Below are 24931 nucleotides of genomic sequence, written 5' to 3' on the forward strand. Positions count from 1 at the left end.
AAGAAAAAGCATTTTAAATTTTAATACAGTCAAATTTATCACTCTTTATAGTCATCCTTTGATGTCTTTTTCAAAATTTTTTTTTATCTCAAAACTTATTCCTCTTTTTTCTTTTTTGCTAAGAAATTTAAAGCTCTGTTTCTTTTCATTTAAATCCTTCATTCATCTGGAGTTGGTATCTGGCCATGAAGTAAGATAGGGTTACATTTGTATTTTTTTCAACATAGATAACCCCTTTTCCCCCCAGTTCCACTTAATGAACAAGACTTCGTTTTCTTCATTGATCAGAAATTCCACCTTTGTCCTAATCGTAAGTTCTATTAATGGGTTGATTTCTGGTCCTTTAGGAATGTTTCATTAATCAATTTGTCTGTCTCTGCCCTAATACCATACTCTTTTAATTGCCAGACTATCATAGTAGGTCCTGATAGCTAAATAAAGCTTTTGCTCATTCCTTATGCAGTACTTATACTTCTTACTCAGAGGTGTCCTGGCTATTTGTGGCTTTCTACTTTTTACTAAACGTCTTATAATATTATCAAATTACACTTTTAAGAAACCCACTCCCTAGCCAACATGGTAGTCATTTAAATTGGAAATGCATTGAATCCCTAGTTCAATTTGGGAACAGTCATTTTTATAGTAATTCTCCCTGTATACGAACATGTTCTCTCTCTCTCTCTATTTATTTATTTGTTTTTTGCAGTATCTCTCATGTTGCATGTATTTTGTTGGCATTAGTTCTTGTTTTAATATGTTTTGCATTGCTATGAAGGAATACCTGAGATTGGGTAATTTATAAAGAAAAGAGATTTATTTGGCTTACAGTTATACAAGCTGTATAAGAAGCATGGTACCAGCATCTGCTTCTGGTAAGGGCCTCAGGAAGCTTTCAACCATAGCAGAAGGTGAAGTGGGAGCAGGCATGTCACATGGGAAGACGGGGAGCAAGAGAGGGAGCAGTGCCATATTCTTTTAAACAGTCGGCTCTTGTGTGAACTAATAGAGCAAGAACTCACTTCTGCAGGACAGGCACCAACTCATTCACGAGAGATCTGCCACTATGTCCCAAATACCTACTGCTAGGCCCCATATCCAGTGTTGGAGATCACATTTCTTTATTTCTTTACTTTTATTTTTTTAATAAAGATAAGGTCTTGCTATATTGACCAGGCTGGTCTCAAACTCCTAAGCTCAAGCAATCTGCCCACCTCAGCCTTCCAAAGTGCTAGGATTATAGGCATGAGCCACTGCATCAGGACTGGAGATCAGATTTCAACATGAAATTTGAAGGGGACGAATATTCAAACTGTATCAGTATATCAGCCCTTGATTTTTTTTTTTCCCCCCTTGAGATAGTCTTGCTCTGTTGCCCAAGCTGTAGTGCAGTGGCATGATCTGGGCTCACTGCAGTCCCCGCCTCCCAGGTTCAAGCGATTCTCCTGTCTCAGCCTGTTGAGTAGCTGGGACTACAGGCACACACCATCACACCCAGCTAATTTTTGTATTTTTATTAGAGATGGGGTTTCACTATATTGGCCAGGCTGGTCTCAAACTCCTGAACTCAGGTGATCCTCCCACCTTGGTCTCTCAAAGTGCTGGGATTACAGGCATTGAGCACCCAGCCTTGATTCTTGATATTCTCTGAGACTATTGTAAATGCTATCTTCTCTTTAATTATATTTTCTAGTTGTTTGCTAATGTTTAGCACTACAACTAACCTTTGAATATATAAAAATACATAACTGGCCAGATGCAGTGGCTCACGCCTTTAATCCCAGCACTTTGGGAGGCCAAGGTGGGCAGATCACTTGAGGTCAGGAGTTTGAGACCAGCCTCGTCAACATGGTGAAACCCTGTCTCTACTAAAAATACCAAAAAATTAGCTAGGCATAGTGGTGGGTGCCTTTAATCCCAGCTACTCAAGAGACTGAAACAGGAGAATCACTTGAATCCAAGAGGAGAAGGTTACAGTGAGCTGAGATCGTACCATTGCACTCCAGCCTGGGCAACAAGAGTGAAACTGTGTTTTCAAAAAAAAAAAAGCATATATACAAATACAAATAAAAACCTATGTTTACCAGCCAGTTTTCAGCCCTTCTGTTACTTTAAATAACTTTTCTGTAAATTATTTTGAGTTTTCTTTGTAAATTATTACAGAATTTGTAAATAAGATTTTCCTTCCTTTTTTAATCCTTATGACTATAAATTCTTTTTCATGTCTTATTATATTGACTAAGCTAGTCTATTCAATATTTCATAGAGATGTAATAAAAATACTTGTGATTTGAAAAAAAATTCTGGAGATTCAAAATTTAGGGTGATGTTTGCTCTAGCGCATTTAAAAAACATCTTTATCAGCTTAAAGAAATTCTCTCGTATTTCTAACTTATTAAGAGTCTTTATTTTATGTCAGTACTGAATTTCAGCAAACACTTTTATAGCATCTATCACATAATTTTTTAAAAAATTGCTAATGTGATGAATTATATTTGAGGATTTTCTGTTATTAAAATCAACTGCTTTGGTGTGACAAACTCTACTTGGTTATGTTCTACAATCTTTTACATATACTGTTGAATTCAGTTTGCAAATATCTTGGTTAGGATTTTCTGCATTTGTATTCAAAGGTGAGGCAGGCTAATAATAGTCCTTTCTCAATGCATTAGCCTGAGTTTGGAATGAGAATTAAGCTGTTTTCATAGAATAATATGAGAAATGCTTCACTTTATTATCCTTTTACTGTTAGAACAGTTTGTGTTCATTGGAATGAGCATTTACTTGAAAGTTTCATAAAATTTGCCTATAAAATTATTTGAGCCTACTTTTTTATGGGTAATTTTTAACCAGCATCTAATCATTTCAATAAATGTAGAATTTTTTCTTTTCTTTCTTTCTTTTTTTTTTTTTTTTTTTTTTTGTGACGGAGTTTCACTGTTATTACTCAGGCTATAGTGCAATGGCGCAATCTTGGCTCACTGCAACCTCTGCCTCCTGGGTTGAAGCAATTCTCCTACTTCAGCCTCCTGAGTCTCTGGGACTACAGGCATGTGCTACCATGCCCAGCTAATTTTTGTATTTTTAGTAGAGATGAGGTTTCATCATGTTGACCAGGATGGTCTCGATCTCTTGACCTCGTGATCCACCCGCCTCGGCCTCCCAAAGTGCTGGGATTATAGGCGTGAGCCACTGTGCCTGGCCAAAATCTTTAAACTTTTTATTTTTTCTTGAGTCGATTCTGGTAAGTTAGTTTCTCTATGAATTTGTCCATTTTATGTAAGTTTCAAAATGTTGGCACATAGCAGTGAAGTGCCAACATATACTAAGCAGCATATACTATTACTAGCCAACATATAGTAAGTGTCAATTACACATTTAATTGCTGTATGTTAACTGCCAACATATAGTAAGCAGCATATAGTATTACTAGCCAACATATGGTGTCAATTACATTTTTAATTGCTATATGTTAAGTGCCAACATACAGTAAGCAGCATATAGTATTACTAGCCTGCCTCACCTTTGAATACAAATGCAGAAAATCCTAACCAAGATATTTGCAAATATCTAATATCAACTGCCAACTTAACTGCTGACTTACTATAACATAGCAGTTAAGTGTCAACATATAGTAAGCAGCATATAGTATGCTGCACACATACAGTAAGCAACATCCTTACTGTGTCTGTGGTTATACATGCTTGGAATAGGTGATATTATTTATTTGAATTCTCTCTCTTACTTGATAAGTTTTACTAAAGATTATTTGTCTTGTTTTTAGTTTCAAAGGATCAACTTTTGACTTTGTTGACTAGCTCTGATTTTTTGGTTGTGGATGTCTATTTCATTTCTACTCCTACTTTATCACTTTCTACCTCTTTTGAGCTTATTCTGTTGTTCATTTATGTGACTTTTGAAGATGGACACTAATGTCATTAATTTTGAAGCTTTCTTCATTTCCATGAAAAATATTTAAGACTATACCTCTTGAAGCACCACTTTTGATGGATTTCTTGCTTGTTATAGTCTAATTACATTCAATTCCCTTCAAGGCTCAGGTGAAATTTTACTTCCTTTATAAAGCTTTGCTTCCCTGCCCATGTGAGTTGGCAGCCATAGATTCAGTTTTACAACCCTGTATTGTAATAAATTGGAATAAACACAGGTTTTGAAGTCACATAGATCCAGGTTAAACTCCAGCTCTGTCACTTAATAGCTGTTTGACTTAATGCATGAGATGTCATTTTTCATCTTCAAAATGGAATAGATAAAAGCTACATTTGGGAATTCTGTAAAATTTAAATGTGAGTTAACCTATATGAAACTGATCCCAGTTTCTAGCACATAGTAAATCAGTTAACACCTTTTTTCTCTCCTTTCCTCTCTTCCTTCCTTCCCATTCCCTCCCTTCCTTCCTCCCTTCCTTTCTTCTCACTGCCTTCCTTCCTGCTTCCTTTCTCCCCTCTCTTTCTTCCCCTCCTCCCTTCCTTCCTCCTCTGTTTCCTCTCTCTCTCTCTCTCCACCTTCCTTTCCCCCTCCCTCTTTCCTTCCCTCCCTCCTCCTTTCCTTCCTTCTTGGTAAGGTTTATGGCATTCCAGGATTGTTTTGTTCCTCATATAGACATTGGAAATCATTTCTGCATGAAAGGTGTGTAATGCAGAGTAAGTGAACTTGAATAGTTTTCTTCTTCCCCAATGTAGAAAATTTTTAGTAGAGATGAGGTTTCACCATGTTGACCAGGATGGTCTTGATCTCTTGACCTTGTGATCTACCCGCCTCGGCCTCCCAAAGCGCTGGGATTATAGGCGTGAGCCACTGCACCTGGCCAGAATTTTTAAACTTTCTATTTTTTCTTGAGTCAATTTTGGTAAGTTAGTTTCTCTATGAATTTGTTCATTTTATGTAAGTTTCAAAATGTTTTCCTCTGGTAGATATTCTCTGCTCCATTTGCTCCTTAATGGAGAAAGTGAAAGCATAGTAGCAACTGGGTAGTTCTGTTTGTTTGTTTGTTTTTCTTATGTGCTTAGTGATTTTGATTTCTTCATGACCCTGGAGATTTTATTTGGCTACGTTTTGACCTGCTGTATCACCTCTTTAAGTTGCTAGACCTAGATTCCTGCTAGCTTCACTCATTTACCTAAGAAAGACTTTGCTGCTATATTAAATCCACCAATTTATTTTTATTTTAAGCTCATTGCTGTGGATTTTCTTCTTCTACAACTATCTCTTTCCATACTGTTTTACCTAAGTCAGTGAAGGAAAGTCCAGCTGTAATGCATTAACTCCTTAATATTTTCATGTTTCTAAGGGGCTACTGTTGCTGGAGGCCATCCTCAACCCCCAGCTTTGGTACAAATGATCATCTCATGAATTGCAGGGTGTCAGCAAATATGACTGCACACTTCATAGTTCCAGATGGAGAAATTTCTCTGATATTGCTTGTTCTTTCACCATATTCCGCTCCATGAGATTCCAACACTTGACCCTCTTTCTTGGTAGAAAAAATATTAGGTTAGACAACTAGAATTAAAGTCTAGTCGATCTTCTGAATATAGAGAATAGATTCATAGTTTCTAAAGAACAGAAAAGGAAACAGGATACAGGAGACGAAGACAGGTTGATTAATGGGTAAACATACACATTGACATACACACTTGTATTCTTCACAGAATAGTTTGATGCTCTATAGAAAATTGTGTAATTCTATTGGTTTAGCTTGAAATATATAACCAGTATTTTTCCATGGCAAAAAATTATTCTAACTACACCATTATTCTTATTAGACCAAAGACTTTTATTTTATCAACTTTGAATTCTTCATGGTTTTTAATTTTTACTATTATAAGCAGCGTTGATATTTTCATAACAAATCTTTGCATACATTTAAAATAATCTCCCAAGGAAAAAAATCCTAGCAATTGAATTGCTGTCTGTAGGGTATATTATTCATTTAAGGCTTAATATACTGTCTTGCTAAATTATCATTAATAGACAGATTGCTAAATTGCTCTACAGAAGGCCAAATTTACATTTGCATGAGAATAATCAGTTCTCTGTGCCGTTATCAGTCATTGGGTATTGTGTTTAACCAAAAAAAGTGTTTGTCAGTGCCTATAGTTTAGTTAGAATTTATTGTTACAGAGAAGGTTGATAATTTGTAATCATTTCCTTTTGGTGAACCACTCTTCATGTCTTTTGCCTATTTTTAAATTGGGTTTTTTTTCTTTTTATTGAGGTTTTTTTTTTTTTAAATTTTTTAATTTTTTTATTGCATTTTAGGTTTTGGGGTACATGTGAAAAACGTGCAAGGTTGTTGCATAGGTGCATACGTGGCAGTATGATTTGCTGCCTCCCTCCCCTTCACCTATATCTGGCATTTCTCCCCATGCTATCCCTCCCCAACTCCCCACCCACCCTCTGTCCCCCCCCAACAGACTCCTGTGTATAGTGCTCCCCTCCCTGTGTCCATGTGTTCTCCTTGTTCAACACCCACCTATGAGTGAGAACATGTGGTGTTTGATTTTGTGTTCTTGTGTCAGTTTGCTGAGAATGATGTTTTCCAGGTTCATCCATGTCCCTACGAAGGATGTGAACTCCTCGTTTTTAATGGCTGCATAATATTCCATGGTGTATATGTGCCACATTTTTCCTGTCCAGTCTATCATCGATGGGCATTTGGGCTGGTTCCAGGTCTTTGCTATTGTAAACTGTGCTGCAATGAACATTCGTGTGCATGTGTCCTTATAGTAGAACGATTTATAATCCTTTGGATATATGCCCAGTAATGGGATTGCTGGGTCAAATGGAATTTCTATTTCTAGGTCCTTGAGGAATCGCCACACTGTTTTCCACAGTGGTTGAACTAATTTACACTCCCACCAACAGTGTAAAATTGTTCCTATTTCTCCACATCCTCTCCAGCATCTGTTTTCTCCAGATTTTTTAATGATCGCCATTCTAACTGGCGTGAGATGGTATCTCAATGTAGTTTTGATTTGCATTTCTCTAATGACCAGTGATGATGAGCATTTTTTCATATGTTTGTTGGCCTCATGTATGTCTTCTTTTGTAAAGTATTTGTTCATATCCTTCGCCCATTTTTGAATGGGCTTGTTTGTTTTTTTCTTGTAAATCTTTTTTAGCTCATTGTAAATTCTGGATATCAGCCCTTTGTCAGACGGGTAGGCTGCAAAAATTTTTTCCCATTCTGTTGGTTGCCGATTCACTCTATTGACTGTTTCTTTTGCCGTGCAGAAGCTGTGGAGTTTGATTAGGTCCCATTTGTCTATTTTGGCTTTTGTTGCCAATGCTTTTGGTGTTTTGGTCATAAAGTCCTTGCCTACGCCTATGTCCTGAATGGTTTTGCCTAGGTTTCCTTCTAGTGTTTTTATGGTGTTACGTCTTATGTTTAAGTCTTTAATCCATCTGGAGTCAATTTTAGTGTAAGGTGTCAGGAAGGGGTCGAGTTTCTGCTTTCTGCACATGGCTAGCCAGTTTTCCCAACACCACTTATTGAACAGGGAATCCTTTCCCCATTGCTTGTTTTTTTCAGGTTTGTCAAAGATCGGGTGGTTGTAGATATGTTGTGTCACCTCCGACGCCTCTGTTCTGTTCCATTGGTCTATATCTCTGTTTTGGTACCAGTACCATGCTGTTTTGATTACTGTTATTCTCTCTGTTTTGATTACTGTAGCCTTGTAGTAGAGTTTGATGTCCGGTAGTGTGATGCCTCCCGCTTTGTTCTTTTTGCTTAGAATTGACTTGGCTATGCGGGCTCTCTTTTGGTTCCATATGAAGTTTAAGGTGGTTTTTTCCAGTTCTGTGAGGAAGGTCATTGGTAGCTTGATGGGGATAGCGTTGAATCTGTAAGTTACTTTGGGCAGTACGGCCATTTTCATGATATGAATTCTTCCTAACCATGAACATGGAATGTTTCTCCATCTGTTTGTGTCCTCTCTTATTTCATTGAGCAGTGATTTGTAGTTCTCCTTGAAGAGGTCCTTTATGTTCCTTGTTAGTTGTATTCCTAGGTATGTTATTCTCTTTGTGGCAATTGTGAATGGCAGTTCGTTCTTGATTTGGCTCTCTTTAAGTCTGTTATTGGTGTATAGGAATGCCTGTGATTTTTGCACATTGATTTTGTATCCTGAGACTTTGCTGAAGTTGCTTATCAGTTTCAGGAGATTTTGGGCTGAGATGATAGGGTCTTCTAGATATACAATCATGTCGTCTGCAAATAGAGACAATTTGACTTCCTCCTTTCCTAATCGAATACCCTTTATTTCTTTTTCTTGCCTGATTGCTCTGGCTAGAACTTCCAGTACTATATTGAATAGGAGTGGTGAGAGAGGGCATCCTTGTCTAGTGCCAGATTTCAAAGGGAATGCTTCCAGTTTTTGCCCATTCAGTATGATATTGGCTGTCGGTTTGTCATAAATAGCTTTTATTATTTTGAGATATGTTCCGTCGATACCTAGTTTATTGAGAGTTTTTAGCATAAAGGGCTGTTGAATTTTGTCGAAGGCCTTCTCTGCATCAATTGAGATAATCATGTGGTTTTTGTTTTTGGTTCTGTTTATGTGGTGAATTACATTTATAGACTTGCGTATATTGAACCAGCCTTGCATCCCCGGGATGAATCCTACTTGATCATGGTGGATAAGCTTTTTGATGTGCTGTTGTAATCGGCTTGCCAGTATTTTATTGAAGATTTTTGCATCTATGTTCATCATGGATATTGGCCTGTAGTTTTCTTTTCTTGTTGAGTCTCTGCCGGGTTTTGGTATTAGAATGATGTTGGTCTCATAAAATGATTTGGGAAGGATTCCCTCTTTTTGGATTATTTGGAATAGTTTCAGTAGGAATGGTACCAGTTCCTCTTTGTATGTCTGGTAGAATTCGGCTGTGAAACCATCTGGGCCTGGGCTTTTTTTGGGTGGTAGGCTCTTAATTACTGCCTCGACTTCAGACTTTGTTATTGGTCTATTCAGGGTTTCGACTTCTTCCTGGTTTAGGCATGGGAGGAGGCTACTGTCCAGGAATTTATCCATTTCTTCCAGGTTTTCTAATTTATGTGCATAGAGTTGTTTGTAATAATCTCTGATGATGGTTTGAATTTCTGTGGAATCTGTGGTGATATCCCCTTTATCATTTTTTATTGCATCTATTTGGTTATTCTCTCTTTTCTTTTTTATTAGTCTGGCTAGTGGTCTATTTTGTTGATCTTTTCAAAAAACCAGCTCCTGGATTTATTGATTTTTTGTAGGGTTTTTCATGTCTCTATCTCCTTCAATTCTGCTTTGATCTTAGTTATTTCTTGTCTTCTGCTAGGTTTTGAATTTTTTTGATCTTGCTCCTCTAGCTCTTTCAATTTTGATGATAGGGTGTCAATTTTAGTTCTCTCCGTTCTTCTCATGTGGGCACTTATTGCTATATATTTTCCTCTAGAGACTGCTTTAAATGTGTCCCAGATTCTGGTATATGGTGTCTTCGTTCTCGTTGGTTTCGAAGAACATCTTTATTTCTGCCTTCATTTCAGTGTTTATCCAGTCAACATTCAGGAGAAAGTTGTTCAATTTCCATGAGGATGTGCGGTTCTGGGTTGGCTTCTGAATTCTGAGTTCTAACTTGATTGCACTGTGGTCTGAGAGACTGTTTGTTATAGTTTCCATTCTTTTGCATTTGCTGAGGAGTGATTTACTTCCAATTATGTGGTCAATTTTAGAGTAGGTGTGATGTGGTGCTGAGAAGAATGTATATTCTGTGGATTTGGGCTGGAGAGTTCTGTAAATGTCTATTAGGTTTGCTTGTTCCAGGTCTGAGTTCAAGTCCTGGATATCCTTATTAATTTTCTGTCTCGTTGATCTGTCTAATATTGACAATGGTGTGTTGAAGTCTCCCACTATTAATGTGTGGGAGTCTAAGGCTTTTTGCAAGTCTTTAAGAACTTGCCTTATGTATCTGGGTGCTCCTGTATTAGGTGCATATATATTTAGGATCGTTAGCTCTTCTTGTTGCATTGATCCTTTTACCATTATGTAATGTCCTTCTTTGTCTCTTTTGATCTTTGTTGCTTTAAAGTCTATTTTATCAGAGATGAGAATTGCAACTCCTGCTTTTTTTTGCTCTCCATTTGCTTGGTAAATCTTCCTCCATACCTTTATTTTGAGCCTTTGTGTATCCTTGCATGTGAGATGGGTTTCCTGGATACAGCACACTGATGGGTTTTGGCTTTTTATCCAATTTTCCAGTCTGTGTCTTTTGATTGGGGCATTTAGTCCAATTACATTTAGGGTTAATATTGTTATGTGTGAGTTTGATCCTGTCATTTTGATGCTAGCTGGTTGTTTTGCCCATTGGTTGATGCAGATTCTTCATTGTGTTGCTGCTCTTTACCATTTCGTGCATTTTTGGAGTGGCTGGTGCTGGTTGTTTTTTTCTATGTGTAGTGTCTCCTTCAGGAGCTCTTGTAAAACTGGTCTGGTGGTGATGAAATCTGTGAGTACTTGCTTGTTCACAAAGGATTTTATTTTTCCTTCACTTATGAAGCTTAGTTTGGCTGGATATGAAATTCTGGGTTGAAAGTTCTTTTCTTTAAGGATGTTGAATATCGGCCCCCACTCTCTTCTGGCCTGTAGGGTTTCTGCTGAGAGATCTGCTGTGAGTCTGATGGGTTTCCCTTTGTGGGTAACCCGACCTTTCTCTCTGGCTGCCCTTAGTATTTTCTCCTTCATTTCAACCCTGGTGAATCTGATGATTATGTGCCTTGGGGTTGCTCTTCTAGAGGAATATCTTTGTGGTGTTCTCTGTATTTCCTGGACTTGAATATTGGCCTGCCTTGCTAGGTTGGGGAAGTTTTCCTGGATAATATCCTGAAGAGTATTTTCCAGCTTGGATGCATTCTCTTCATCACATTCAGGTACACCTACCAAACGTAGATTAGGTCTTTTCACGTAGTCCCATATTTCTAGTTGACTCTGTTCATTCCTTTTTACCTTGTTTTCTCTAATCTTCCCTTCTCGTTTTATTTCATTGAGTTGATCTTCGACTTCTGATATCCTTTCTTCTGCTTGGTCAATTCTGCTGTTGAAACTTGTGCATGCTTCGCGAAGTTCTTGTGTTGTGTTTTTCAGCTCCATCAATTCACTCATATTCCTCTCTAAGTTGTCCATTCTCATTAGCATTTCATCAAGTCTTTTTTCAAGGTTCTTAGATTCTTTGCATTGGGTTAGAACATGTTCTTTTAGCTCACGGAAGTTTCTTATTATCCATTTTCTGAAAGCTGATTCTGTCATTTCATCACACTCATTCTCCGTCCAGTCTTGTTCCCGTGCTGGTGAGGAGTTATGCTGCCTTGTAGGAGGAGAGGTGTTCTGGTTTTGGGTGTTTTCATCCTTTTTGCGCTGGTTTCTTCCCAACTTTGTGGATTTATCCGCCTATTGACTTTGTAGTTGCTGTCTTTCTGGTTTTGGTAATTTTAAGTCTGCAGCAGCTGAACTCAGAAACCCACTTTTCTTCCCCCCAGATGTTCTGGCCCAGGGGGTTAGGGCTTTATGCTTTTCAGCTGTGTTGCTACCGTTTTCCCTGCCCACAAGGTGGCAGTCTAGTCACACTCAGCCTGCAGAGGCTTCGCTGAGCTGCTGTGGGCTCCGCCCAGCTTCCGTGTGAGCTTCCCTGCAGTCCTGTTTATATGGGTGTAGTTAGAACTGCTTCCACTATGCTGGCCCGCCCCTGTAGTGACGGAGTCTCTGTAGTGGCGCGTTGTCTTGGTTACAGCAAATTGCCCCGGGAACTGCAGGGTGTTTCCCGATGGAGGACGCCCCTCCCCCACAGAGCTGGACCATCCCGGGTTCAGCTGTGTTTCCAGTGGGGCCCTCTTTGCCCGGGAATGTCTTGGCTTGCCTCCTTGCCTCAGCTCCCCTTGCTGGCCCAGAGGGGACACAGTCTCGTTCACTTTGCTCAAGGAGCCGTTGCTCCCTGCCCCCGGTGCAGGCCGAGCAGCTGCTCTGGTCCAACCAGTGGCGCTGAGAACCCGTGGAGCTTCTATTGAGGCGTTTTTATGCTTTAAGGACTTGAATCCTATATTTAGCATGCCTATTAGAAACATATTTCTAGTATTTTATATGTAATTTTATTTTACTTTGTCATTCAGAGATGACACTTTTACTTACACTTTTAACTGTTCGGATCTATTAATTTTTCCTTCATGGTCTTTGTATTATGTGCCATGCTTAAAAAGCCTTCCCTAACACAAGGTTGTATTAGTATGCATGTGAATTTTCTTTTAGTTTGTAAAATTTAAGTATGTATTTAGGAAATGGTATGTAGGAATCCAAGTTTGTTATCAAATTGCTCCAGTACCACTTATTAAATAACCAGACTTTCCTCACTGGTTTTAAATACTCCCCGCCATGGCACATTGAACACACACATTTATCTCTGCTTCCTCTTGAAAGCCCAGTTGCAATGACAGTAAAAACATAAAAAAGTGAAACCCACAGTACAGACAAATTGGGAGAAGAGATTACAGGGGTAGAAGGATGTTAACTAGCATGTTTGAAACTAGAAAGCTGGTGGATGGGTGGGAACCCACTTGGCAGATGTGAGAAGATGAATGCCAGCCTGCAAGAGGGAAGCCAGCATGAAGCAAGAAAGTTCAAGTATTCATACTGTAGATCTTGAAAAGACTTAGGAATTGGAGGCAGCAGATACCTCTAATGAAAAAACTGTGGACAGAGAATTAATTGAATGTTTGTGTCAGAAGTAACAAATCCCTCTCCTTACTCAGTGCAGCTGGGCCTTTCGGTACCTTGAGAGAAGATGGAAATGTACTTTTTGCAGGGTGGTTTAACCCGTTGTCTCTAGGTTTGGGGGTACCACATACAACGGAGAGCACAACTGAGGCACGGTAATGAAAAGAGAAGGCCTAAATGAAAATCTATATATTGATTTATGAGACACATAGTCGCTTTTTCCCTTCAGCTCCCAGATGCTGAAAAACAATCTCAAACCACCTAAAAAGAAAGGGGAAGGATTTCTTTCTAGGGAAACACCCATGAGAAGAAGACTTTAAGATACTGACATTTGAGGATCTCTCAGTGAAAACGCTAGTTTAAAGTTTTATAACTCTGCAGAGATGTTTATAATTTACACATGTACATGAAGCTTCCAATTAGCATTTTTTTTCTGAAAAAGTCAGGTTCATTGAAGTATAATGTGTATGCTATAAAATATGCTCTTTTTTAGTAGGTAGTTTTACGTATTTTGAAAATACATTTATGCAACTACCATCACAATCAAGATAAAAAATAGTTCAATGAAGCCCCTAAACTACTAGGTGACTGAGTGCAAATTCCTAATCCCTAGCAGCTACTGATTTGTTTTGTCTCTAAATTTTTTCCTTTTTCTAAATGTCATATATGTGTACTAGTGTAGAAAGTAGATTTTTGATTGTGGCTTCTTTGAGATTCACCCATGTTGTTGGGTATCTCAATGTCGGTTTTTACCTTTTTATTGCAAAGTAGAATCTCAGTGTACAAATGCACTACAGTTATTTTTATCCATTTACCAGTTGAAGGACATAGGTGTTTTTCTCCATTTTTGACAATTGCAAATAAAGCAACCATAAACATTGTATACAAATTTTTGTGTGAACGTAAATGAAAATATTTTTCTTTTTCTTGGGATAGTATTGCTATGTTGCATGCTATATTTATGGTAAAGATCAAGCTAAAGCTATCAAGTGATTTCCAAAGAGGAAACATTTCACATTTGCGTTTCCAGTTGTTCTTTAGAGCAGAGATATTTGCAGTTGTTCTGCATCCTCAACAGCTTTTTTTTTTTTTTTTAAAGCTACTCTAATAATTATTTGGTGATATCTCATTATGGTTTAATTCATATTTCCCTGATGACATGATGATGTTAAGCATCTTTCAAATGCTTATTTGTAATATATATATCTTCTTTGGTGAGTATCTGCTCAAAACTTTTACCTATTTCAAATATAATGTTTTCTCATTGAGTTTTGAAAGACATTTTTTTCTTTAATATTTGCTGTATATAAGCCATATATCATTTTATCTCAGTCTGTTGTTTGTCTTTTCATGTATCTGTGTTTTTCAAAGAACAAAAGTTTTAAATTTTTATAAAGTCCTATTAATGTTTAATTTTAGGATTAGGCTATTGGTGTCATATCTAAGAAATCTTTGTCTAACTCAAAATTACAAAGCTTTTCTCTTTCACTTTGTTCTAGAAGTTTAATAGTTTTATGTTTTACATTTAAGTTCATGAATTGTTTTTAAAGTTAATAGTTGTATATGGTGTCAGGTAGAGGCTGAGGTTTTTTTTTTTGTTTTTTTTTTTTCCCTACTTGAATTTCCATTTGTTCTAGCATCATTTGTTGAACATACTGTCCTTTCTCTATTAGCTTGTTTTTGCACTTTGGTTGAAAATTGACCACATATATGTGTGTGTGGGATTATTTCAGGACACTATTCTGTTCTTTTTATCCGTACATTTGCTTTTTCTCTAATAACACACTGTGATAATTTTTATAGCCTTGTAAGTCTCAAAATCCAGTAGTTTGAATCCTTCAAATTTATTCTTTTTTTCCCTCAAAATTATTTTAGATTATCTCAGCTCTTTTGAACTTCCATATAAATTTTAGAATTAGCCTGCTAATTTCTACCCAAAAAATCCTGCTGGGATTTTTTTGAGATTGCATTGAGTCTACATATAAAAGTTAAGAAAACTGACATTTTAACAACTTGAGTCTTCCAATCAGTGATTGATGTTGTATCTCTCTATTAAGTTAGGTCTTGATTTCTTTCATTGGTTCAAAGGTAAACCTATTATTATAAATGCTGTTCAGATACTCTATATTCTTAGTGATGTTCCTATCTAATCTGTTTGATACTCTATATTCTTAGTGATGTTCCTATCTAATCTGTTTTGTTATTGATAGAGCCAGTGTTGAAGTCTCCAACTATAGTTATGGATTTATCTACTTTTCTTTTTCTATAGTTCTATCAGTTTTTATTTCATATATTAGAAAGCTCTATTTTAAGCTTTCATACACAATTATAATTGTCATGTACTCTTACTGAATTTATCCCTTTATTTTTATGTGATTTAAAAAAAATTCTAGGTAGTATTTCTTGTTAAAAAATTTATTTTGACATTAAAACAGCCAACTTAGTATTGTAAAATTAGAGTTTTCATGATATCTTTTCCCTTCCTTTTAATTTCTGTATAATTACTGTGTGTTTTCTTTAAAAACCATCTTGCTTTTTGAAAAATCAATTTCTACAATCTCTGTCTTTTAATTAGTGTGTTTAGGCCATTTACATTTAATGTAATTATATATTTGAATTAAAATCTATCATCTTGCTACTTTTTTACTATAGATAAGCAATTTTTAGAGCAATTAAAAATTAAAAATAAGAAATGTCCTTTCTTGCATTACTAAAAAACAAACAAACAAACAAAAAAATCACTTTCTGGAGATCTCCGTTTTTTTGTTCAGAAAGAAGGTTTCTTTGTTGTGTTCTATTTTTGTTCTTAAAAAGATTATCCCTGAAGACCTTCCTTTAACATTTTTTGACAGGTCTGCTTGTAATTTATTTTTTCAATTTTCATCTGAAAATAATCTTTTTTTTAAAAAATTCTATTTTTGGTTTTGGAGTACATGCAAAGGTTTGTTATATAAATAAACGTGTCACAGGGATTTGTTATATATATCTTTACATCATTTAGATATTAAGCTTGGTACCAAATAGCTATTTTTTCTGCTTCTCTCTCTTCTCTCTCCTCCCTCAAGTAGACCCCAATGTCTGCTGTTTCCTTGTTTGTGTTCATAAATTCTTATAATTTAGCTGCCACTTACAAATAAGAACATATGGTATTTAGTTTTCTGTTCCTGCATTAGTTTGCTAAGGATAGCTTCCAACTCCATGTTTCTGCAAAAGACATGATCTTGTTCTTTTTTATGGCTGCATAATACTCCATGGTGTCAATGTACCACATTTTCTTTATCCAGCCTGTCATTGATGGGTATTTAGGTTGATTCTGTGTCTTTGCTATTGTGAACAGTGCTTCTGTAAACACTAGTGTGAATGTGTTTCTATGGTAGAATGCTTTGTATTCCTCTCTCTATATACCAAGTAATGGGATTGCTGGGTCAAATTGTAGTTCTGCTTTTAGCTCTTTGAGGAATTGCCATACTGCTTTCCACAATGGTTGAACTAATTTACACTCCCACCAACAGTAGATAAAGTTTCCCTTTTCTCTGAAACCTCACCAGCATCTGTTATTTTTTGACTTTTTAGTAATGCCATTCTGACTGGTGTGAGATGGTATCTCATTGTGGTTTTGATTTGTATTTGTCTAATGATCAGTGATACTGACCTTTTTAGCACGTGCTTGTTGACTGCATGTATGTCTTTTGAGAAGTGTCTGTTTATGTCTTCTGCCCACTTTTTAATGGGGTTGCTTTACTCTTGTAAATGTGTTTAAGTTACTTATAGATGCTGGATTTTAGACTTCTGTCAGATGAGTAAATTGCAAATATTTTTTCTCTCATTTTGTAAGTTGTCTGTTTACTCTGTTGATTGTTTTGCTTTGCAGAAGCTCTTAAGTTTGATTAGATTCTATTTGTCAATTTTTGCTTTTGTTGCAATTGGTTTTGGTATCTTTGTCATAAAATCTTTGCCCATTCCTATGCCCAGGATGGTATTGCCTTGGTTGTCTTCCAGGATTTTTATAGTTTTGGGTTTTACTCTTTTGGGTCCATTTTTGTATATGGTGTAAGGAAGGGGTCCAGTTTCAATCTTCTGCATATGTCCAGCCAGTTATCCCAGCGCCATTTATTGAATAGGGAGTCTTTTCCCCATTGTTTCCTTTTATCAGCTTTGTCAAAGATCAGATAGTCGTAGATGTGCAGCCTTACCTTTGGGCTCTCTATTGTGTTCCATTGGTTTATGTTTTTGTACCAGTACCATGCTATTTTTGTCACTGTAGCCTTGTAGTGTAGTTTGAAATCAGGTAACGTAATTTCTTCAGTTTTGTTCTTTTTGCTTAGGATTGCCTTGGCTATTCAGGCTCTTTATTGTTTCATATAAATTTTAAAATAATTTTTGCTAGTTCTGTGAAGAATGTTGTTGGTGGTTTGATAGAAATAGCATTGAATGTGTAAATTACTTTGAGTAGTATAGCCATTTCAGTGATACTGTTTCTTTCTATCCATGAGCATGGGATGTTTTCCATTTGTGATTTTTCTGATTTCCTTGAGCAGTGTTTTGTAATTCTCATTGTAGAGATCTTTCACCTCCCTGGTTATCTGTATTCCTAGGTTTCTTTCTTTGTTTCCTTTCTCTCCTTCCCTCCCTGCCTCCCTCCCTCCCTCCCTCCCTCCCTCCCTCCCTTCCTTCCTTCTATTTCTCTCTCTTTCTCTCTCTCTGTCTCTTTCCTTTCTTTCCTTTTTTTCTTTCCTGGCAGTTGTGAATTGAATTGCCTTTCTGATTTGACTCTCAGTTTGGTTTTGTGGATGTGTAGGAATGCTAGTGAGTTTTGTACATTGATTTTGTATCCTGCAACTTTGCTAAAGTGTTTCTTGTCAGCTGAAGGAGCTTTTGGGCTGATACTATGGGGTTTTCTAGATAAGAAATTATAATGTCTCCAAATAGAGATAATTTTACTTCCTCTCTTTCTATTTGGGCTTTTAAAATTTCTTTCTCTTGCCTGGTTGCTCTGGCTAGGACTTCCAACACTATATTGAATGGAAGTAGTAGAGAAGGCATCCTTGTTTTGTGCCAGTTTTCAAGGGAAACACTTTCAGCTTTTGTCCATTCAGTATAATGTTGGCTGTGGGTTTGTCATAGATGGCTCTTGTTATTTTGAGGTATGTTCCTTTGTATTTCTCTATTGATCAGTGATATTGAGCTTTTTTTTTTTTTATGTGCTTGTTGGCTGCAAGTGCATCCCATAAAGGGATGCTGAATTTTATCAAAAGCCTTTTCTGCATATACTGAGATAATCATTTGGGTTTTGTCTTTAGTTCTGTTTATGTAATGAATCACATTTATTGATTCTCATATTTGAACCAATTTTGGATCCTGGGAATGAGCCTTCATCATGGTGGATTAGCTTTTTGATGTGATGGCTGTATTTGGTTTTCAAGTATTTTGTTGAGAATTTGTACATCAATGTTCATCAAGGATATTGGCTTGAAATTTTCCTTTTTTATTGTGTCTCTGCAAGGTTTTGGTATCAAGAGAATACTGGCCTCATAGAATGAGTTGGGGGAAGTCCCTCCTCATCAATTTTTTGGAATAGTATCTGTAGGAATGGTACCAACTCTTCTTTGTATATCTGGTAGAATTTGGCTGTTAATCTATCAGATCCTAGGCTTTTTTTTTGTCTGGAGGGCTATTTATTACTGATTCAGTTTTGGAGCTTATTATTGGTGTGTTCAGGGAATCAATTTCTTTTTGGCTTAGTCTTGGTAGGGTATATATGTCCAGGAATGTATCCATCATTTTTAGGTTTTCTAGTTTGTGTGTGTAGTTCATAGTTTCTGATGGTTGTTTTTATGTCTCCAGAGTCAGTGGTGAGACTCCATCATTTCTAATTTTGTTTATTTGGATCTTCTTTCTTTTCTTCTTAGTGTAGCTAGCAGCCTATTAATTAAAAAAAAAAAAAAAAACTCCTGGATTTGTTGATCTTTTGAATGATTTTCATGTCTCTATTTTTTTTTTTAAAGGTAATCAGTTATTTAATTAGATTATTAGGACATTTAAAACACCAATTTGTGAGGGTAAATTCCATTTGTCAGGGCAAATACAGATCGCAGGTAGCCCTGGAGCTGAGGAATGGCTTTGATTTTTGGTAAAATTTGTGAGTCCACAGCTTTCTGATCAATCTTGCGCTGCTCTGTAATCTCGTATTTCTCTTTTTCTGTGTCGAAGATCTCACCTTCCTGGTGTCTGGGCTTCCGCAGCTTCTTCTTTTTGAAGTAAGCATCAGTAAGATGTTTTGGGATTTTTACATTGCTGATATCAATTTTGGTTGAGGTGGCAATGACAAATTTCTGGTGCGTTCTTCGCAGAGGAACTCGATTGAGGACCAGAGGTCCAGTCACAAGTAACAAGCCACTAGCCAGCTGCTTCAGGAAAACCACCCTCTTGCCCCTGTGGCGTCCAGTGAGGATGATCAGAATGGTCCCAGGGGTAATGCTGGCTTGCAGTTTTCTCACATGCTGACTAAAGGGTTTTTTGCCGTGGCTCAACAGCTTTCGAGGCACATCTTCAGTAGGATAATACCTAGGCATTTTGCGAAGTTTAACCACCCGGGTACTGCCGTTTTTGTCACCACCAACTGGTTTTGTAACATTTGCAAGAACCTTCTCCTTCTTTTTCTTTTCAACCTTGGATTTAGCCGCTGAGTACTTCCTCTTGTACATGGCCTTTCTGGAATACATAGCAGATCGGGAATACCTGCCAATTCCTCTGACAAGAACAGGATTGCGGCTGCAATGGGGCTTCCCCTTCTTGGGCTTTTTAGCCTTAAGGTTACCCTTTTTCACTTTGCTACCAGCATCAGCCTTCTTGGCTTCAGGTTTCTTCTCTTTAGTATCCGGCTTCTCAACTTTTTCACCTGCCATCTTGCAAGATGGGAAAGAGAACTAAGTCCTGTCTCTATTTTTTTTAATTCACCTTTGATTTGTGTTATTTGTTGTCTTCTAGTGTTGGGATTGATTTGTTCTTGCTTCTCTAATTCTTTCCATTGTGAAGTCAGATTGTCAGATTGTTAATTTGAGATTTTTCTAACTTTTTGATGTGGGCATTTAGTACTACAATTTTCCATCTTAACACTGCGTTAGCTGTGTCCCAGAGATTCTGGTATGTTGTATCTTTGTTCTCATTATTTTCAAAGAAATTCTTGATTTCTGCCTTGATTTCATTTGCTCAAAAGTCATTCAGGAGCATGTTGTTTGATTGTCATGTAATTGTATGGTTTTGAGTGCTTTTCATTGTTGACTTCTATTTTTCTTAGACTGTGGTCCAAGTGTGTGTTTGGTATGTTTTCAGTACTTTGACATTTGGTAAGGATTGTTTTATGTCTAATTATATGCTCAGTTTTAGAGTATGTGCCATGTAGTGATGAGTAGAATATATATTCTGTTATTTTTTTGTGAAGACTTCTGTAAAGGTTTATCAGATTTATTTGGTCCAATGCTGAGTTAAGGCCCTGAATATCTTGTTAATCACCTGCTTCAAAGATCTGTCTAATACTTTCAGTGGGTGTTGAAGTCTCCCATATTATTATGTGAGAGTCTCTGTGTGTTTGTAGGTCTCTAAGAACTTGCTTTATGAATCTTGATGCTTCTGTGATGGTTGCACATATTTTATGGATAATTAGGTCTTCTTGTTGAAATGAACCCTTTACCATTACATAATACTCTTCCTTGTCTTTTTTGATCTTTGTTGGTTTGAAATCTGTTTTGTTTGAACTCAGGATTTCAACTTCTGCTTTTTTGTGTTTTCCATTTGCTTGGTAGGTTTTTCTCTATTCCTTTATTTTGAGGCTTTGAGTGTCATTACATGTGAGATGGGTCCCTTGAAGGCAGAATACCATTGTGTCTTCCTTTTTTATCCAGCTTGCCACTCTTTGCCTTTTAATTGGGGCATTCAGCCTGTTTACATTCAAGGTTGTGTTGATAAGTGTGGATTTGATCTTGTCATTGTGCTGATAGCTGGTTATTGTGTTGGCTTGTTTGTGTGGTTGCTTTACAAAGACACTTCTGAGTGTTTATATGTGTTTTTTGTTAGCTGGTAGCAGTCTTACCTTTCTATATTTAGTGCTCCTTTCATGGTACCTTGTAAGGCAGATCTGGTGGTAATAAAGTCCCTCAGTGATTATCTGAAAAAGGTCTGATTTCTCTTTCACTTAGGAAGCTTAGTTTGGGTGGATGTAAACTCCTTGGCTGAAGATTTTTTTCTTTAAGGATGTTGAATATAGGCCCCCAATCTCTTCTGGCTTGTAGGGTTTCAGCTGAGAGAACTGCTGTTAGCTGAATGGGAATCCCTCTGTAGGTGACCTGCCCTTGGTCTCTAGCTTCTTTTAACATTCTTTCTTTGATTTTGGCCTTGGAAAATCTGATAATTATGTGTCTTGGGGATTATCTTCTTGTGTAGATTCTTGCAAGAGTTCTTTGTATTTCTTGAACTTGACTGTTGGCCTCTAGCAAGGTTGTGGAAGTTTTCATGGACAATATCCTAAAATATATTTTTCAAATTGTTTGCTTTCCCGTTAAGGGATGCCAATGATTCATAGATTTGGACTCTTGACATAATCTCATACTTCTCAGTGGTTTTGTTTATTTTTATTATTTTTTATTTTGTCTTATTTCGGAGAATCAGTCTTCAAGTTCTGAGATTCTTTCCTCAGCTTGATTTATTCTGCTGTTAATACTTGTGATTGCACTGTGAAATTCTTGTATTTTGTTATTCAGCTCTGTCAGACTCATTAAGTTCTTTTTTATGTTGGCTATTTTGTCCTTCAGTCCTGTATCACTTTACTGTGGCTCTTATTTTCCTTGGATTGGATTTTGCCATCCTCCCGAATCTTGATGATCTTTGTTCCTATTCCATATTATGAATTCTGTCTCTGTCATTCTAACCAGTTTAGCCTAGTTAAAAACTCTTGTTGGAGAACTGATGAGGTTGTTTGGAGAACATACGACACTCTGGCCATTTGAGTTACCAGAGTTCTTGCATGGTTCTTTCTCATCTTTGCATGTGGGTGTTCATTTAACTCAAGTATAGATTGAGTACAGTCAATAGACTTTTTTCTGGTTATTTTCACCAGGCTGAGGCTTTGTGTAGGGTCTTTGTTTGAAGCTGACTTCATGTGTCTTGTTTCAGAATGGGGTATGTTAGTGAGGTATTTTTTTGGTGTTGAAGCTTTAGGGTGTGATCCAGCAGGTAACACTTAGGCTTATTGATCAGTGGGTAGACTCTTGCCCAGTTGTGTGGCTCCCCTGTTTCCTTACAGTTGCAGCCATGTTCCCTCTCAGTGCTCTGAAAATGTGGGTTTTCTCCCTCTTAAGTCCTGACTGTAGTTCTTGACTGGGCTGCCCATTGCAGTTCTGGAGTTTTCTCAGTGTTTATGTTCCTTCCCTAGCTTAGAGGCAGCAGAGGAAGAGATCTTAGTAGTTATGTCCAAGGGTCATTTGCTTGACTCCTGGGGACTACACTTCAGAGAGATGCAGATTAGCAATCACTCAAGATGGAGGGTTTGTGCTGTGGGCCCAAGTCAGGGGTTCCCTGTCTGGTGCTGACATGTGGGGGATGTGAGGGACCCATGTGAGAAGGACTGGCCTTCTCTCCTTAGGCTAACTGCAGTTTGTTGGAGGTGTGAATGAGGCACTTAGGGTCTTTACTCCTTTGTTAGTCTGAGGGTGTCAATGGCAGTTGACTGGAGAGGAAGTGGCAGAGAGGCTTTCAGTTGCCCCTGGAGGCTCTGTCTAGGGTGTTGCTGAGTTGTTACTGGAAGGAAAATGTAATCTTAGTCTACTAAATAACTTTGTGAATAATGTTTATATTAATGTAAACAGAAAATACTGATTTAACCAGTGATTAATTACTGTATGATGAGGATAGAGATAATTGTGCATAAATAAATCCTCACATTTCAGAATTGGTAGTCAGTAGATAACGTCTAAAATTTAAAAACCAAAGACTAGAGATGTAAGCTTTTAATTTAGAAATAAAAGATCATGGATCCAAGATGGCCGCTTAGGAGGAACTCGGGAATGCAGCTCCGAGAGAAAGCACAGAGGGTGAGTGGACGCTGTATTTCCAGACTGATTTTTACTGCCCACAGAACAGGAGATTCACACGCAGAGAAGCCACACGGGTCGCCAGCGCCGCTGGCGCCACTGGCTTGAACGGCGCAGCCGCTGGGCCGGCACCCTGTGGCAACGGCTCACTGTATAAAGTGAGAGAGTCTGAGTCCCCTATAAGCCAGCAAGGGGAGCTGAAACGGGGAGCCAGGCCAGCGCCACGAATCTCAGAGCCGCGGCTTTAGCCAACGCAGCAGCTCCGGAGGCAGATCGGATGAGACGGTGTCCCCTCTTACCCAGCAAGAAGACCTGAAACACATCTGAAACCGGGACGGTCCAGCTCTGTGGAGGAGGGGCGTTCTCCATAGGCACCCTGCTGTTCTGTACCAAGGCAATCCGCCACTACAGAGACTCCGTCACTACAGGGGCGGGCCAACATCGCGGAAGCAGTTCTAACTACACCCAGAAGTTCACACGGAAGCTGGGTGGAGCCCACAGCAGCTTAGCGAAGCCTCTGCAACCTGAGTGTGACTAGGCTGCCACCTTGTGGGCAGGGAAAACAGCAACCGCACAGGGGAACATCAGAAAACAGTAACTCCCTGGGACAGAACACCTCGGGGGAAGAGCAGGGGGTTTATGAGTTCTGCCACAGCAGACTTAAAATTACCAAAATCAGAAAGACAACAACTACAAAGTCAGCAGGTGGAAAAATCCACAAAGATGGGAAGAAACCAGCGCAAAAAGGATGAAAACACCCAAAACCAGAACACTTCTCCTCCTACAAGGGATCACAACTCCCCACCAGCAAGGGAACAAGACTGGACGGAGAATGAGTGTGATGAAATGACAGAATCAGCTTTCAGAAAGTGGATAATAAGAAACTTCCGTGAGCTAAAAGAACATGTTCTAACCCAATGCAAAGAAACTAAGAACCTTGAAAAAAGACTTGACGAAATGCTAACAAGAATGGACAACTTAGAGAGGAATATGAGCGAATTGAAGGAGCTGAAAAACACAACACGAGAACTTCGTGAAGCATGCACAAGTTTCAACAGCCGAATTGACCAAGCAGAAGAAAGGATATCAGAGGTCGAAGATCAACTCAATGAAATAAAACGAGAAGGCAAGATTAGAGAAAACAGGGTAAAAAGGAATGAACAAAGTCAACAAGAAATATGGGACTATGTGAAAAGACCTAATCTACGTTTGATAGGTGTACCTGAATGTGACGAAGAGAATGCATCCAAGCTGGAAAATACTCTTCAGGATATTATCCAGGAAAACTTCCCCAACCTAACAAGGCAGGCCGAGATTCAAGTCCAGGAAATACAGAGAACACCACAAAGATACTCCTCTAGAAGAGCAACCCCAAGACACATAATCATCAGATTCACCAGGGTTGAAATGAAGGAGAAAATACTAAGGGCAGCCAGAGAGAAAGGTCGGGTTACCCACAAAGGGAAGCCCATCAGACTCACTGCAGATCTCTCAGCAGAAACCCTACAGGCCAGAAGAGAGTGGGGGCCGATATTCAACATCCTTAAGGAAAAGAACTTTCAACCCAGAATTTCGTATCCAGCCAAACTAAGCTTCATAAGTGAAGGAAAAATAAAATCCTTTGTGAACAAGCAAGAACTCAGAGAGTTCATCACCACCAGACCAGCTCTACAAGAGCTCCTGAAGGAGGCACTACACATAGAAAAGAACAACCAGTACCAGCCACTCCAAAAACACACGAAAAGGTAAAGAGCATCAACACAATGAAGAATCTGCATCAACCAAAGGGCAAAACAGCCACCTAGCACCAAAATGACAGGATTGAATTCACACATAACAATATTAACCCTAAATGTAAACGGACTAAATGCCCCAATCAAAAGACACAGACTGGCAAATTGGATAAAAAGCCAAAACCCATCAGTGTGCTGTATCCAGGAAACCCATCTCGCATGCAAGGATACACAAAGGCTCAAAATAAAGGGATGGAGGAAGATTTACCAAGCAAATGGAGAGCAAAAAAAAGCAGGAGTTGCAATTCTCATCTCTGATAAAATAGACTTTAAAGCAACAAAGATCAAAAGAGACAAAGAA

At 38.0% G+C, this 24931-nt stretch overlaps 1 protein-coding gene across 1 annotated transcript; it reads right to left on the bottom strand.

The window, feature by feature from the left end:
• Positions 1-18790: 18790 nt before the first annotated feature.
• On the bottom strand, positions 18791-19657 carry LOC105705296 (large ribosomal subunit protein eL6-like). The gene has a single exon (XM_064368611.1). The coding sequence runs from the start codon at positions 19655-19657 to the stop codon at positions 18791-18793; it is 867 nt and encodes a 288-aa protein (XP_064224681.1).
• Positions 19658-24931: the final 5274 nt, after the last annotated feature.

Source organism: Aotus nancymaae, unplaced genomic scaffold (genome assembly GCF_030222135.1).
Source record: "Aotus nancymaae isolate 86718 unplaced genomic scaffold, 86718_ANA_hifiasm-v0.15.2.pri h1tg000079l, whole genome shotgun sequence".
In the NCBI taxonomy this organism is placed as follows: domain Eukaryota; kingdom Metazoa; phylum Chordata; class Mammalia; order Primates; family Aotidae; genus Aotus; species Aotus nancymaae.

Bases quoted from the DNA above. Each gene is read 5' to 3' on its own strand.
- LOC105705296 (XM_064368611.1), bottom strand. From the start codon at position 19,657: ATGGCAGGTGAAAAAGTTGAGAAGCCGGATACTAAAGAGAAGAAACCT.